Raw genomic sequence first — 17570 nt, 5'->3', positions numbered from 1 at the left:
TTTGCTCTCTTAAAATTCAAAAACAATATATGTGAAGTGATCAATCAAAAATGTTTTAGATGCCTTTTGGCCACAATACAGTGTATTAATTTTAAACATAAACCAATAAATTGCCTCAGAGCAGTAAACAGTGGTCAGTGATACACAGATATTAAAGTTACTAACTTCACAGAGACACCCAGATCTTATATCCAGTAAAGATTTATTAGAAAAACAGATATTGAATAATTTATGATGTTAAATCGTTCAAATAAAGTTCAGGTGGAATGTAAGCAAATCATTTCTCAAACAATCTGAAATACAGGAGGTTTAAGCCTTCTATATTTTTGTCAAAATAAGAATTATCTGTAGATGGCAGGTACTGCGCCCTACTTAATGGAGGGTCTCAAATTTGACTCTGCATCTCATTGGGAAGGAAATATAAATTTTTAAAATAGAATTAACTTGGGGAAAGGCATCAGTGCTGTAACTCTTAGCACCAAATGTTTTTTCTTGGAGCACCAAATGCTTTAAGGAAAACATTCCAAGTATCAAAGTTTTCAGATAGATAAATATTTATGGATCAAATCCATAAAGAACAGACATTGTTATGAAATATATATAGATGCCTTCAAAACTTTCTTTCCAGGCAGAGTAGACACATAAGTTAGGAGTCATTTCCCACTTAATTGTCGTTGCAACCTTATGCAACACAAATGGATTACAGATAAAGACTTATTCGTTTAGACACAGAAAGTAGATCTTGACTGACATTATGTCCAGAAAATTAAACAGGACCGATTCCTCTCTACAAAATATTTAAAAAATGTCATTAAACTTATAGAAATGGCTTTATTCTAACCTTTTATTTTCCTGACTAAAAGGTATAGAGGTTTTGATTTAGTTCTTTGGTGAGAAAAGAGTACTCTTTCAAAGCAAATTCTTCTATTTGCTAGATAGCAAAATGAGAGAAAATGGCATAGATCTGGTTCGTATCTTTAAGTGCAGTGAAAATCCATCTGTCTTTGAACTTTATGAATTGTACTCTTTTAGTCTACACATACAGGCCATTGCCTCTCCCTCTTCACGGAGAGCTCTTCATAGTGGTATTAGAACTGGAACCCCATTTACATTCCAATCTACAGAAAGCTATTTTTCCCTTTAAGGGCAGAGGTCTACTCCCATTGCTCATGTAGCAAAACACTAACTCAATACAAATGCCATACGATAGTAGACAAATTCCAAGTAACTACTGAAGAAACAGCCTTGGCTTCTGTACTATCTTTGGTGCTCTTAAATACCATTTATGGGTGTGCATGGATCAGAAATGAAGTGCTAATTTGAGAAAACAGCAGTAAATGCCATCCCAGATATAAAAATGTAGAACAAAGGTCTACAAGAACTCATGGGGTGTGTATCAGGCTTCTAAGTCACACTTGCACACATGGATAATTACTGGCAATAGTATCATTTGTGAACATAAGCGACATTTTGGAACTGAATAGAATTCTGTCCTGAAACTAACCAGGACAATTATATATTCAACCAAACAAAACTTGAGTTTATGTGGGCTTAAAGAAAATGGTAGCAGAGGCACAGGTAAAATTTTATTTATGAATATGTAGACACATGACTTTGGATCCAGCCAGCCAGTGACATAAATAAACTTGAGCAAAAAGATTCAAGCTAGAGGATATGCATGTATACTTATATTTGTGTGTGCTTGAGTAAGGCTTCTCGGAGCAGTGCCACAGATCTGGACACCAACCAACAGAATCACTCCCGTCCTTTGAAATTTCCATTAAGAGCACAATGGGGGTAATTATACTGGGATGCTCCAAATCGCTCTTTCCATCTTGTGCACACACATGCCCGCCAAACATGAAATGCTCGCCTTCTCCCTTCCAATGTGATGGTTGTTGAACTTATTTTTAGTGTCATTTGATAAGCCTTTGTGCTCACAGAGAGACATCCCACTGACCCAGCCACTGGTCATTGTCTATACCAGTTCACATCAAAGCAGGCGCGCTTTGTCAGGTTTCGAGTCGAATATCCATTTCGCATCTGAAGTACAGTATCGAAAGTGACTAGATCATTTGAGCTTTTTTCTTCAGCTGCTGCCTTCTTCCTCCCCCACAGTGTTTCCACTCACGCTAACATAATTTGGCATCGTCGACGTGACACGATGGTGGTTTTTCTAAAAATTATAATACATACATTTCGGTGTTTTGTGGTGGCCGATCCTCCTGAAAATTTAATTTATAAATTGATGAGAGGAGGTCTTTTTTCCTCTACTGAATCATAACCAAGGTGGAGTGCCCCTCAAAATCCAAGTAATGCGCATACAGTAATAGGTCATTCAATGTCAAAAGGCATAAAAAAGATGAGCAAAATCTTCACAGGCTGCTGCTTGCTGTTGCCTTTAATTATATTAATTAAACTTTGAAATTTTCATGCAAAGAGAGTTGCTGGCTTGTGACGCTGAAGAGCCCTTGGAGACTTGGAGGAAGGAAAAACCCTGAGCGGAAGCTTTGTGGTTACTGCTTCCTTTAAATTAAAAGCAAAACAAACTCCTGGTATGTTTACAGATATTAATGCTTTATGCACTACTAAACCCTAAACATAGAGAGAGGGGTAAATCTACCGATCAAGAGACAAGTTCTCAAAGCACAAGTCCCTTAAACTCCATTCAAGATCTCTGCTTAGAGGCTGTCTTCCTGTGGAATAACGCTCTATTAATTTTCTTCTTTTCCCGGGTGCATAATGAAAGAAAGGTGTCTTCAAAAACTAAAGGGCAAAATCTTGCTTGCTACCAACACCTTGAGGCATCCTGTCTACATTTTGTCATGCGTGTGCACTTTTCAGTGTTAGAATGACAAGATTTTCCAGTCAGAAGCTTCCCGTAAGGCACATTGTGATAGGGGACTTGGGAGGATTTTGTGATCTGACATAGCTATAAGGCAATGGACTCCTTTATTTGCTTGGCCTGGTGGGATATTCCATACTCTGCCTGTGGCTAACAATCTTGCGCTGTGAAAACACAAGTGCCATGTTTCCATATAAAACACTCCTCTCTCCGTTACAGATCCATCATGGCCAGTTGTTCTGTGGTCCCTGTTTTGATATCATCTTCATGCTGTCGTTTTTGCTTTTTCCTCTTCTACACTTTCAAATGCACTTTCTTGTATAAACCATAGCGTGTAGATTAACATTAGTCTTTATTTTCAATGTCATGAATCATGAGTTACTCCTGGGTTCCATCAACTCTCGTGTAGATGGCAGAACAAGTATTTAAAAATGTTTGGTGCAAGCAAAGCAGAAGGCAGAGAAAACATTTCCTGACTGAGAGGAATAAAGCTGTTCTTCCAAAAACTTCTGAAATGCATATTTTTTTTCATTTGGTTGGAAATCAGCAGTGTGAAGATGTATCTTCATACCTTCTTGGTCTTCCTGTTTTCCTTTTACTGAGATGGAACTCGAGAGAAGTTTATGCACCGGCCCTAGAAAAGAAAAAAAAAACACTATTGAAATATTAAAGCAATTATAAAAAGGCATAAGAATACCTAGTTTTCCTACCATGACATAATAGACAATTACCCAAGAACACGTCAATGTTAAGATGAACCGTTAAGTCATGTTTTTTTCCCTTGGGTCAAAGCATGGTGGTGGTTCATTCAGATCTTTTCTGGAGCAAGTTCACCTACACAACCGTATGGTAAAACTAGAGTGGAAAGAACTCTATGTAAAACAGAACTATGTTATTGCTATTTAAAGTATAGCATTACTATCTTAGCAATAAAAATATCAAAGCCAAACCCTATGTTTCTTTCTATAATGGATTTAAATGAAAGTATTTCTTTATGCAATCTGGTGCTTTTAAAACTGATATAAAAATGGTGCTTCTAAAATGTATATATGAAGAATGCACTTGAGAAGTAGTAAGAGACGGAGGATAAGGAGTCAGGGAGAAAGAGAAGAGATGGCATCTCTTTCTGTTTGCATTTTAATAACAGGCTTTTGCCAAAGACAGTAGAAAACTCGTCCTCTGTTGTTGACCATTTCTCTGTGTGCAACTACACACCATCATTATGTGTTCTTAACAAAGGGCGACTATTTGCATTCTACATTTTCTTTGCTTTCTTTTTTTTTTTCTTTTTTTTTCTTTTTTTTTTTGAGAAAGCACCTGTGTGCACGTGCGCGAGCCAGGGAGGGGCAGAAGGAGAGGAGGAGACAGCATCTCATGCAGGCTCCATGCCCGGTGCAGAGCCCAACTTAGGGCTCGATCTCATGAGAATGAGAGCATGACTGAGCAGAAATCAAGAGTCAGACACTCAACTGCCTGAGCCACCCAGGCACCACTACTTTCCACATTTCAGAGACTGTCATCCCAATTTCTTAGCATTTCAAGGAAGGTTATGGAGACACATTGTTTCCTATGTAATTGTAAATAATCCAAGAATTATTTGAAAACAAAGTTTTAAATTATTGATAAAGGATCTCCTCTTTCGGTCTCCTGGGTACAGCCATGGTGATACTCTGTACGACATAAACCACATCCAGATTTCTCAATAGGCCAAAAGCTAAGCATACTGCTTTTCTCTAGTTTTGGGTAAAGATTATCATCTTACTGAGATTTTCCTATTTGTCATAATATCTGCTCTTTAACTTCAGATTTTAGAACTTCTCTTTACTTCTCTCTAAATGTGAATAATAAGTTTGTTTTAAATATCCAATATATGGTAAGATTCAAAAGAAACAACAAATATTGTTGGAGAAGACAGCTTAGAACATAAAAAAAAGATTTTGGTCCATTTTCCTCTCAAAAATGTTTGCTCAATAAATTTAGAAATTTCAGAAATTAATGAAAAAAGAGAAAGCATAAAAGCAAACTTGTTTCCATCAGCTTTTGCCTAAAAGGCAGACATTCATCAAAAATTACACATCTTCTAAACAATCTTGGAGGCAACATTATTACAACTGTCAATTTTATTACCTACTTTGTACCTAGTGTCTACAAATAATAGCTGTGCAAATGAGAGTGGGAGAAAAGCAGAGAGAAGACCCTCTTAGAATGAGGTCAAAATTCCTTGGTCATAGGTCATGGACACAGACTGTATTTTTGTACTGTCTAGAACCTTCAAACAAGAACTTTAGGATGAATATTAAGTGAAAAGATGCTCTTCTCCAGATTAACTAATAAGTATGACACCAAAAGCCATGGAAACATTAAAAACATTATTTTCATTACACATCCCTTTTCTAAACATTTTTTAAGGGGGAGAGGCAGAAAAAAATGACATGATTAATAAATGTTTGAGCAAAGCAATAAAACAGTGCTTCTAAGCCATGATAGTGTAACTTCATATGCAATAAGATATAGTTCTGAACTATGCATATTAAAACAGTGATGGACTGGGTTTTTTTTAATAAAAATATTATCTTCTGGAGCCTTTTGGATTGTATGTCCTGTACAATGTCACTGCAGTATCTAACATAGATCCAACTTGTAATAAATATTCACTTAGAAACAAATGAATGGATGGATGACGAACATAAAAATGAATGAATACATAATAACCAGACCTCAAAAATAGGAAGACAGAAGAAACATAAATTTGAAAGAGAAAAAGGATTAAATAAGATTTATTTAATAATTTATTTAATATTAATTTAATATTAATTAAATTAAATTAAATAATTAATTTAATATTAATATTAATTTAATATTAATTATTTAATAAATAAATAAGATTAAAGGAGAAAAATACAGCAGTGGAAAAGGTGAGAAGAAAATATAGAGATACTGGAAGAGATTAGCCCTAAAAAGGGAAAAATAAAAACGATAACCAAGAAAAAAAAAACTATTGGCCAGAAAGGAATTTTTATTCAGTATTCCATCAGGGATCTTACTCCTAGGGGAATCTGTTGACTACTCACTCTGGGAGTCACCTCCAGCTACCAACTATGCCAAAGTTTTCAATGTTCCTATAGATCACCTTGTTTACTCATCTCTGGGTTGTATTTACAGTTAACATCCTGTTTGAATCCATCTGAATGCAATTCTACTCAAGAGTGCATGGTTTGGGGCGCCTGGGTGACTCAGTCGGTTAAACGTCTGACTTCAGCTCAGGTCATGATCTCGCAGTCCGTGAGTTCGAGCCCCGCATCAGGCTCTGTGCTGACAGCTCAGAGCCTGGAGCCTGCTTCAGATTCTGTGTCTCCCTCTCTCTCTGACCCTTCCCTGTTCATGCTCTGTCTCTCTCTGTCTCAAAAATAAATAAACGTTAAAAAAAATTAAAAAAAAGAGTGCATGGTGATGATGCAAGCCAATGATGAATACATCTTACAACCACTAGTCAGCATTTCATTTTTATGATACACATTTCTAAGAGTTTCCATGAAATGCCTGTTCAACCACTTACACACAGCCTATCTGAAGTTCTATGCATGCTGGGATTGATTATATTTAAATAATAATACAGGAAAGCTATTCAATTTTCATACCACATCGATCTTTCTAACCATATGCCTGGTATCTAGAGGTACGTATTTCTCTATTCAATGAACAACGTAGAATATTTTACCTCTGGCACTAATGGTAATAACTTTGGAATCCTGTCTCTCCAGATCAGTTGGCAAAATTATCTCCAACCGGGAGGGAACTTCTAAGTGAAATGCCAGCCATGTATTTCTCTGTCAGGTTTTATACTGTAGTCCACGTAGTCCATTGTAGGTGCCTCAGGGGTCACCATGGCTGGCACGGTGCACAAGAAGGGAATGAGGTGGCACACTGCAAGCCCCTCAATCCTCATTTGGCTCAAGGAAGTCCATCTCACCTACCTTTAAAATTGCAATTCACTACAAGATTTTGTTTCTATTTGTATTAAAATGAATTTTGATAACTATTATTCAAGATATTCATGCTTATGTTAAGGCAGGTCACCAATAAGCTACTTATATATCTGGACTTTGGTTTCTTTATTCTTCTTTAGACATGCCTTCCTAGATCTACGACACCATTACAGCATTATTCCCTTGACTTTTGGTCATAGGAACAGCCCAGATGACTTCTGGTCATATAAAGAGAATTTTATATTTTGGAAAATTGCTACTGAGAACACAGATATTAAGGGATCAATTCTTGAAATTAAGAGCTAACTAGGATAAAGCTTGCCACTTCTGGTAAGTTTATGTGCTACCCTTACATAATGGCAACTATATAACTCAGCCTTTCTGTTTGTAATTTGGCTTTCAAAAAATGCAGGCACATAATGTTCTAGAAACTATGACCGCCCTTAGTGTTCATTTTCTAGTGTGACTATATAGTGTGACTTTCTAGTGTCCATATAGTGTGACTTTGGCCACAATTATTTTATTTTTATTCTGTAGTTTGATGGTATGTTTTTTCTTATGATTTCTTTAGAAGTAGACCAGGTATAAGTAAATTTAAACTAATATGTATTTCTTTCTTAATTCTCAACTTTCATACACATAAAGATTCCATATTCAGGTAAACCTTCAAAACCCTCCAACAAATGAATTGCCTCAACCTCTGTCTTCTACCAAAAGACAATATCATGTTTACTTCCCTTCTTTGTTGCTTTTTCTTATTCTGGTGGGACCTAATGAAGTATTCTGCAGACAGTTGATGTCAAATGATTATTAATTTGAACTTAATCTTAGTTAACTTAGATAATTAATATGAACTTGAAGTTTATACTTGTAATCATATTAAAACTATATTATTCTTCATAAAATCCCAAAAGTTCTACAAGAATAAATATCCTAGGTCTAAAGATTGAAAGCTTAACTTTGTTTTCTTTGGCTTCTAAAAAAATAAGCACAATATGATTCTTTATAAACTTGAAATACATTAACATCTCAACTCATCTATTAGAATAGAACTCTATGCAGAAGATTTACTGCATTATCCACTTTCCCTCCACCTGAGAAGGAACAGAATATACCAAGGATAAATCACAAATAAAACTCTGGTCACAAAGTCTAAATTCACAATTAGAATCTGTCAGCTTTAACATCACTTAAGTGATTTTTAGGCATTTAACAAGTATCTATTAGAGTAAGAATTTCATTGACATTTCTCCAGACATTTTTCCAGAAATATTGGAAATATCTTCTTTTGGGTCTCTTAATAAGTGGGAAAGGGAAATTGATGCCCCAAATAAAAGTATCTGGTGTTACTGCTCTACAGTTAAGTAAACCAAGAGATGAAAACAAGATAATAGTCGAAACTGACATATTTGCTGTTGGTTAAGTATGTAGACCCTAACTCTTTTGCAATATTTGAAAACTGATTTCACCTATTCATTTTCACTGTAGCCAGTAAGAGTAGCGTTAGCCAGAGCAAGTGCCATGTTTCCCATCTTTTTCAGCATTAAAATTCTGCTGGCATTAATGCTAGTGAACTCCTTTACTAGCTATCTGCACAGGATATATTTCACTGCTATAACTGTTAAAGTATTATGCTCACCTCATAAATATCCATTGACAAGCTGAAGCATACAACTGCACTTTAGTTTAGACTTTTCAAATACAGATAGCTGATTTATTTATATCTCCACTTCTAAATGTATTAAACCTTCGTGCTTTGTGCAACAGTAAACAGTGATTCAAATTTAAAATTGTATACAAAGCGTGGATACATATAGAAATAGACACAAAACAATTCAAGAGGTCCAGAAAATCATGATTATCAGGAAAGAATGTCGACTTGAGGACACAATAGGCTCTTTGGGCAGAGATTTTCTGAAGCAACTGAAGGTACAAGACTGAAGAGAGGGCACATACTATCATCTTTCTCCTATATATGCAACAGAGATCTATCTATGTATGAGATATATATCAAGAGAGCAATTCATATATATAAACACATAAAATTTTACATCATATATATATATATATATATATATATATATATATATATACACACACACACACATATAGGAGAGAATCCTTACTATCCTCTGCTCAAACCAAAAGTGCAAGATTTTGAGCTGAAATATAAATTACACATACTGTCTTGTAATGGAAGTTCAACCTATAAAAATCTCATTTATGGTTAGAGACCACACACCATATGGATATTCAGTAGATGTCATGAAGTGAAGTGCTGAGTTTGCTTGACAAATTTACTTTCAAATGCTTTTTTCCCCTTTTCTTTCTATTATGGCACCTGAAAAATTTTAGTGATTCTATACGCACACTATACGAATATTGCAAATATTCAGGTCTCTTAATTTTTCTTTATACACACACACACACACACACACACACGTACACACACACACACATACATATGTAAAACTTTGATGGTTTTCCAAAAACACTGTTGGCAATACATTCTTGGGCCTCATGATACATTGTAATGGGAAGAAGATGCCCAGTAGAATTGTTTATGTAAAATCAGAATTCCATACATTGTTTTAGTTGGATACATTGTAAGTAGTGTAGGAATAATTTTCCTCTTTCTAATCTCAATTAGAGTACTACTTGTATCTTAGGCCTTAAACCAATAGTAAAAAAATAACTACTTAAAAACATAACTTAAAGCTATAGAAAAACAGAATATAAGTTCTGTACATGCACAGTGTAACATTATGGGTATGTAACAAAACTGAAAAATACCCAAATACCCATCAGTAAGAGACAAGATGAATAAACTATAAGATACAGATAATAGAATATTATAAATCATATACAGCTGTTAAAAAGAATGGAGGAGATCTCTTTATACTACTATAGAATAATGGCCAGGGTCTATTAATGGAAAAAAAGCAAGCTGCATATAGTATATACATTATGCTATATTTTATGTTACAAAGAAGAAAAATACACTAGAATTGCTACATATTTATATTTTCAAATGGAAATTAAAAGCCAATATTTGCTTTGAAAATAAAAGCAGTTACTGATAGGTGGAAGAGGGGACTCAGGTTGGGACCAGGATGAGGGTGTAAAGGAGATCTTTGAACAGATCTTGTTATATACTATCGAATGCAATCATAAATACATACATTTGCAAAAACATTCAATAGAAAAGAAATCCCTACAAACTAAAATAGGCTTCACTAAGTGCAAGTCAGAACTCTGCCAAAAACTGAGGACATGGCAGAAAAGCTAAAGGAAATCCCTCCATAGTACAAGAAGTGTTCCCTGAGAACAAGAATGTAGTCAACTAAAAGATGGGAGAAAGGCAGGAAGGAATAGGAATCTTTCCCTCTCCAAAGGGACCTTCCTCCAGGGAAAGGAAGCAGCTCACTGAAGGTTTGTGGAATGGCAAGAGTGATGAGAAAAATAACCCTGAGGCACCTGGGCCTTAGCAGCCAACTGAAAGTGTGAGAGCAGGAGAACTGAGAAAAATCCCTCCAAGATTCATGAGGCTTTCTGAGAGTGCAAATCACTGGTCAGTTAAAGGCTATAAGCAGGAATCAATATGGAAGCTGGTCTCTCAAGATACAGAAAGTTGCAGAGGATGTGAGTGAGGGGATGTGATACTGGCGGCTGGAGAGCAAAGAAAACTCTCCTGCTACCCACAAAGCTCACAGGTGGCCTGTAAAGCAGAGAGAGAGAGAGAGACAAAGAGAGAGAGAAAGAGAGCGCTCTGATGAAAAGAAATCCCTGATCCTGCCCTCAAAATGTTTTAAGCCAACAGGGAAATAAAAATAACTTAAATCGCAACAAATTGTGACCCAGCTCAGCTACAGATTAGCAACATGACAGAGGAAGTGATAGCTATGTTTCTAGAGGTAAATATTATCCAGTGTCTATTGTTATGTACAATGCCCAGCATAAAATAAGAAATTATAGTATACACAAAGAAGTAGGAAAACATGACCCATAATTACTGGAAAACACAGTCAGTATAGAGAAATATGCAGCCAAAAGATACAAACTTTAAAATAACTATGATAAAAATATTAAAATTTCTAGTGAGAAAGATAGGTAGCATGCATAAAAATGTGGTGAGTTTCAGCAGAAACTATAAATAAGAATGAAATGGAAAAGCTAGAGAGAAAACTGTAATATCAGAATAATGCTTTTGATTCGTGTAAAATAGACAACACAGCAGAAGAAAAGCTTACTGAACTTGAAGGTAGGGGAATAGAAATTGTTCCCACTGAAAAACAAAGAAAAAAATAACTAAAGAGAATCTGAGATTTGTGGGGACACATCTAATGGATTAATAAGTAATTGGTGTTCGAGAAGTAGAGGAGAAATAATGGACAAGAAAAACTTGAAAAAATAATGGCTGAGAACATCCTAGAATTCATGAAAGGCATAAACCTACAGATCAAAGAAACTTAGAGACGCTCAAGCAGGATTAAAACACAGAAAAATATATAAGGGAACAAACAGTAAAAGTCGTAAAAACCAAAGAATATCATAAAAACATACTTCTCTGTACCTCATCACCCTTCCTAGACATTACATACAAAGAAAACACAAGCAGGACAGCCAACTTTCTATCAGCAACAGTGGAGGACACAAGACAATGGAATTCCCCAAAATATGCTAAATGGTGTTAAGGGAAGGTAAATCAACCTATATTTCCATATCCAGAGAAAATACCCTTCAAAAATGTAGGCAAAATAAAAACATTTTAAGATAAGCAAAACCTGACATAAATTTATCTACAATAGACTTCAAAGATAACAAGTGCTAAAAGTTCTTTAAACTAAAGTAAAAGACACTAGATGGAAGCCTAGAGTTGCAGGAAGAAATAAAGAAAAACAGAGGAGGAAATATGTGAACAAACAAGAAATACAAATATAGAAAAGAAATGATTACTTAAAGTAAAAAAAAAATCCTATTATTGAATTCCTAACATATGTAGAAATACAATATATGACAACAAAAGCACACAGAGTTAGAGGGGGAAATGTGAATTAGGCCACTGTAATGTTTATATATTGGTCTTAAACTGCTATATTATGTGATAATGAATTGTGAAAAATTCTAAAAGCAAATTGTTATTTCTAGAGCAACCACAAAAAAACAGCACAAAAATCTACTTAAGAGAGGAGATGAAATGGATTACAAAACGACTACATTAGCACAAAGAGGGCAGAAAAGGAGAAACAGAATGAAGAATGGATAGAACAAATAGAAATCAAATATGTGGATGTAAGAACTGGACGCAAACTGAAACAAATGAATTGGATACACAAGTACATCCAGAAAATAAGTATTTCAAGTGACTAAAACAGTATTTTGCCTGTATACCAACAACAGAATATAATCCAAAGACAAATATGGCAGCAAAGAAATGTTTTATTTCATTAATCAATCTTAATTTTACGAACAGTACTTTGTTATTAATTTGTAGGTATGTATCTGGTAGGTTGAAGCAAATAAGTAAATACTTCAGTACTGTTAAGGCCAAGATTTTTCATGTAAGGTAAAAGAGATACAAGTATAAATTTTTAAAAATATTCAGTAAGAGCTCTTAATGCTAAGTTAGAATTGAAAATATACCATAATAAATTCATGATATTTTTCAAAACTATTCAATTTTCTAGCTTTATGTTCTGAAATGCTTAGAAGCAAGACAGCCCAATAACAATTAGCACCCCTAATATTCAAAATGTGTTCTCTAAATACCATTATCTACTAAAAACATCTTGGGCTCTTTGGAGTTGAATGGTTTATGTCAGTTTTTTTTTTTTTTAAGAAATTTTTTTAATGTTTATTTATTTTCGAGAGATAGACAGAGTGCAAACAGGGGAGGGGCAGAAAGAGAGGGAGACACAGAACCCAAAGTAGGCTCCATGCTCTGGGGTGTCAGCACAGAGCCCAATGTGGGGCTTGAACTCATGAACTGTGAGATCGTGACCTGAGCTGAAGTCGGATGCTTAACAGACTGAGCCACCCAGGCGCCCTGGTTTATTCCAGTCTTAAAACCAAAATGTAAAAGATGAATCTGGGACACATTATGCCAAAATAAAATAAATTTATTAAACACTAATGTGGGCCATGTTACAAATATATAATAATCAATATGATGGATCAGACTCTTACAACCTGCTTTCTCTGATCTATCCTGGCTACCTAATAGAAATTGATGTGATGCATTATAAAGTGCACAGCACCACTTGTGAAGAATCCATGCCGAAAGAAAAATATAAATCTGAATCAGAGTAAGGGGGTACAGAGTATCAGTATATATCAGTCTGTGTGGGGGACCATTGCTGGAGAAGTTGTAATTGTTTAAAAAATGTTGAGGTAGCTCTTGAGCAGAGATTCAAAGGAAGTCAATGAGACTGTGACTATCTGTGGAAGAGTAATTCTGTTAGAGAAACCAATTGCAAAGACCTTGGGGTAAAACACCTCTGGCGTATCTATAGACAAGTAAACCAGTGTGGCAGGAGTAGATTGAGCAATGGAGAAAGTGTAAGATGAAGTCAGAGAGGAAGTAGAGATCCTATCATGCGAAAGCCTTGTAGGGTACCTGTTACAAATTCTCCTTTGTAAAAGCAAAGTTACTAGTTATACAAAGTTAACATCTGGATCCCTCTCATCTCTTTTACAGTAGATAGAGTTAAGCTGTTAAATGAGCTACTTTTCAAAGTTCTTAAGATTCACACGTACCAAAATATTCTCCCTCCCTTCCCTCCCTTTCTTACACACACACACACACACACACACACACACACACACACACAGAGACAATATCACAATAAAGAATTCAAATACCCACCATTATATCAAATAATGGCTAACTGAAACCTCAATCCATATTTGAATTATGCATTTAGGAAAATTTTAATTTTAAAAATCCAAATGAAAGACATATTAAATCACTACTGTTAAATTAGGTGAGAAATAGAATAAATTAATTTACTCACGGTGGAAGAATGCCATGTGAAAATACTAATTTGCACTAGAATATTTCTAAACTTAAAGTTTTATGTTAATATCACAGAGCAAAAAAAATTACATGCAATTCATGGATTTTTTTCCTAGAAAATCAGGCACTGAGAAAATTTGTCTTATCAAATTGCTTTTGTCACATTTAAGAGAAATCCTGAATAGTTAACACATATTAGCACTGAAAATAATCATGACCCTAGGGATGTAATGATGCATCTCTGGCTAAATTAAATTTCTAAGAATTAAATCCTCACCTTTGGGACCCTGAAACAGTATGTGTTGTCCCACTCAAAAATTAATAACTAAAAATATGTTGATGAATTCAGCCTGCACTTGAGTCACACAGATTTTTATTAGCTCTCTCTACTTAAAAGTATTCACAGTTCTTTGGGTCATTTGTCAGATAGCTAAATTCCCGGCTAATTTGAGACTAGGATTTTTCAAAGAAAACCAATTATTAAAAACTTCACTTTAAATTTTTAAATTGATATTGCATGAATAATATCAATTAAAGATACTTTATAGAAATGGACAGTTTTTAAAGCTTCACTTTGAAGAGTAATTACAGATTAGTTTCTAGAAGATTATAAATAAAAAATGTTATGAAAAATCTGCCTACCGCTTTAGCTGGAAAATTAGTTACTCTGATACTGTTTTCTTTCAGCATAGCAAATATTTATGAACTCATTCAAGGCGTTCAGTCTTAACAGAAAATATATGTATGTATTCAACAAATTTATGCTTTACTTATTTTACTTATGTTTTATCAAATATTGGAAAAACAATTTTATTTATTTATTAAGTTTATTTACTTTGAGAGAGAGAAAGAGAGAGAGAGCACGTGCGCACAACCATGAGCGGGTGAGGGGCAGAGAGAAAGGGAGAAAGAATCCTAAGCAGGCCCTGTGCTGTCAGCATGGAATCAGACACGGGGCTTGAACTGACTAATCATGAGATCATGACCTTAGTCGAAACCAAGAGTCAGACACTTAACTGACTGAGCCACCCAGGTGCCCCTGGAAAAACAATTTTAAACAATTGCTAAGTCGCTTTTATATCTACTGAGAAGATATCCAAATCCCCAAAGTCAGGACTTAATTTTGTATATTTATTAGAGACTAATATTTAGATATATGATATGAAATGATATATGCTTTTCTATAACATTTGAGTAATGTGGATTATAATTCTTCACATTATACCTCTACATTCTAGACTGCTAGCACAGCAGCCAAATGACTACATTTATTACTAAACTTATACCATGGAGAACAAAACTTCAAGTGGCACCTTAAATTGTATATACCAAAATTAGGCTGGTAGCAGCATGAAATCTATCCCTACTTTTATGTGCAGACACCTTTCAAACATAGCCACAGGGATTTATATTGCAAATATAGATACCACTGTGACCCAGATGTCATTTCACTGATCAGTGAGAATAAAATGGTATTTAATAGAATCCCTTGTTCACAGTTTGAAAAGAAACTAAACATGCATTAATTTGTCCCTTAATCAATACAGACATTCCTAGTCTAAATAACATATCAACTAACTAGACTGATTTCTAAAACAATTGTGGAAGTATTAGACCCTCTCTGGAGATATAATTAATCCAACATAATTTCCCCAAACAGGAAGACTAAACTTTCAAAGTTTAAACATTTATACACATAAAAACATACAGATGCATTCAAATAAGTGAACAAACATGATTATGATAGTGTTTCCAACTATTAATTACTCACTTGTGTGTAATAAGTTACCTCTATATACAAAGGACAGTTTGCTTATTGGTCCATAGAACTCAAAAAAGATGAAGACATGTATATTGAAGGGTCAAGGAACAAAAAGCGATTGGCTTTATTTAATCTCCATTTGACTGTCTATGTAATCACTCAACATAAATCCCAGTAGAGTTTAGATCTATCTACAAGTATTGGGCCTAATGTTTGTACAAAACAGATGATAGATAAAAAGGTGAATAGATAGATAGGAAGATATATAGACACACTGATGTGAATATAGAGTCATTTTTCAGTTAGTTTAGAAAAACAAATTCTGATATTCTAGGCCAAAATGATTTTCTAAACCCAAAATTATATTACTAGCCCAATATCTTATCCTACTACAAAAAAATAGACTCTGGGTGATAGCAAAGTTTGTTCAGCATTGTAACAGTTCTAATTTATTTTTAAATTTAAAAAAAAAAATTTTTTTCCAACGTTTATGTATTTTTGGGACAGAGAGAGACAGAGCATGAACGGGGGAGGGGCAGAGAGAGAGGGAGACACAGAATCGGAAACAGGCTCCAGGCTCTGAGCCATCAGCCCAGAGCCTGACGCGGGGCTCGAACTCACGGACCGCGAGATCGCGACCTGGCTGAAGTCGGACGCTTAACCGACTGCGCCACCCAGGCGCCCCTCTAATTTATTTTTAACAAAGAAATCTAAGTAATTGTTTAAGTTCTGTCTTCTTTCCTAGACTGCAAGCTCCATGTTTTTTCCCCACCACCACCATTTTGCAAATTCCTAAGACAGTGTTCACCCTACAGTTTAACTCCTTAACAATATTTGCTGAGTTAATAACTACAGGGTTTGAAATATTAAATTTAACCTATGCAGCTAATATCTCTCTGAAACATGTAACTGACATAGATATCCATATGAATACTGAGATAGTTGAATCTGGTAACACAATGATTAGCAAGCTATAAAATAAAATAGTTCACTTGTCTAAACATTAAAACACAAAACAACAAAACTGTACTTCAGTTTTTGCTAACTGACTTGTAATTAAGCAATAGTGGCCATCATTCCATGGGCAAAAGTCTTTCTGGCTTATTTTGAGACATGAATATTCAAGCCGTCCTAGATGTTCCATTTCCTATATGCCAGGCCAATGGGTAGGCTTAATAGGGAGATGGCTGAACCACAGGATAGAATTGTTCTAAGCTGGGAAACAAGTAGGCATCAGAGAGGAACTGAACTTGGTGTCAATTTTAAATGGAGAGCAGATGGTAGAAAGCGAGGTCTGTTTCATGCTTGAAACCACCAACAGAGAAGATAGAGATAAAAGTATATATTCTAAGCCCATTATGATTCTTAGATCTAAATCAACACATGCTTTGACAAGCAGGAAGCAGTCATTACAAGCAACCCAACCACATGTAAACATGTTATGAAGTAGTGAAACATTAAATCAATGCCGAGTTAATTAACTGATTTCCTGGGCATTTATTTTCCTTTATCCCTCAGTTATTCCCTGTCAAAGAAATCAATATTTGAAGAAACATGGTATTTCTTCACACAAGTGGCACACCACTTTCTATCTCCACATGTGTTAAAAAATTCCAGAGACTAAGTTATGCATCAAGGAGGGATTATTCTACATTTGTTACTAACATTATTGAATTTGAAAATAATACAACACAATTTACGCAGATTTTTCAAAATACACGTTTTTATAATACTCTCAACATTGGTGGCATTTGCTGACAAATGTGAAAGTTTAGGATTTAATGGATACGGGGCTCTTTTTATCAAAAAGAAAGATTTGGGCTTAAAAAGATTGAGAACATTCTTTAAAAGCATAAATGTAACTTGAAAAATCAATGTCAATTAATACATCTTTAACCCGCATTCCATTATTGGAGTTGTTGTTCTTTTGGTGACAGGGTATTAGAAAAGTATTAATTCTAT

General features: G+C 34.8%; 1 protein-coding gene across 1 annotated transcript in view; it reads right to left on the bottom strand.

Annotated features, from left to right (window-relative positions):
• Positions 1 to 185: 185 nt before the first annotated feature.
• The window catches only part of ANTXR2 (ANTXR cell adhesion molecule 2), a 114163-nt gene continuing 96778 nt past the window's right edge, over positions 186 to 17570 (bottom strand). Inside the window, 1 exon segment of the mRNA XM_030313609.1 lies at positions 186 to 3479. Coding sequence (XP_030169469.1) covers positions 3441 to 3479 — 39 coding nt within the window. The 3' untranslated portion in view covers positions 186 to 3440.

This window comes from Lynx canadensis, chromosome B1 (assembly GCF_007474595.2).
Source record: "Lynx canadensis isolate LIC74 chromosome B1, mLynCan4.pri.v2, whole genome shotgun sequence".
Taxonomy (NCBI): Eukaryota; Metazoa; Chordata; class Mammalia; order Carnivora; family Felidae; genus Lynx; species Lynx canadensis.
The sequence above is the reverse complement of the archived record's forward strand: the minus strand, read 5'-3'. Positions and strand labels throughout refer to the sequence as shown.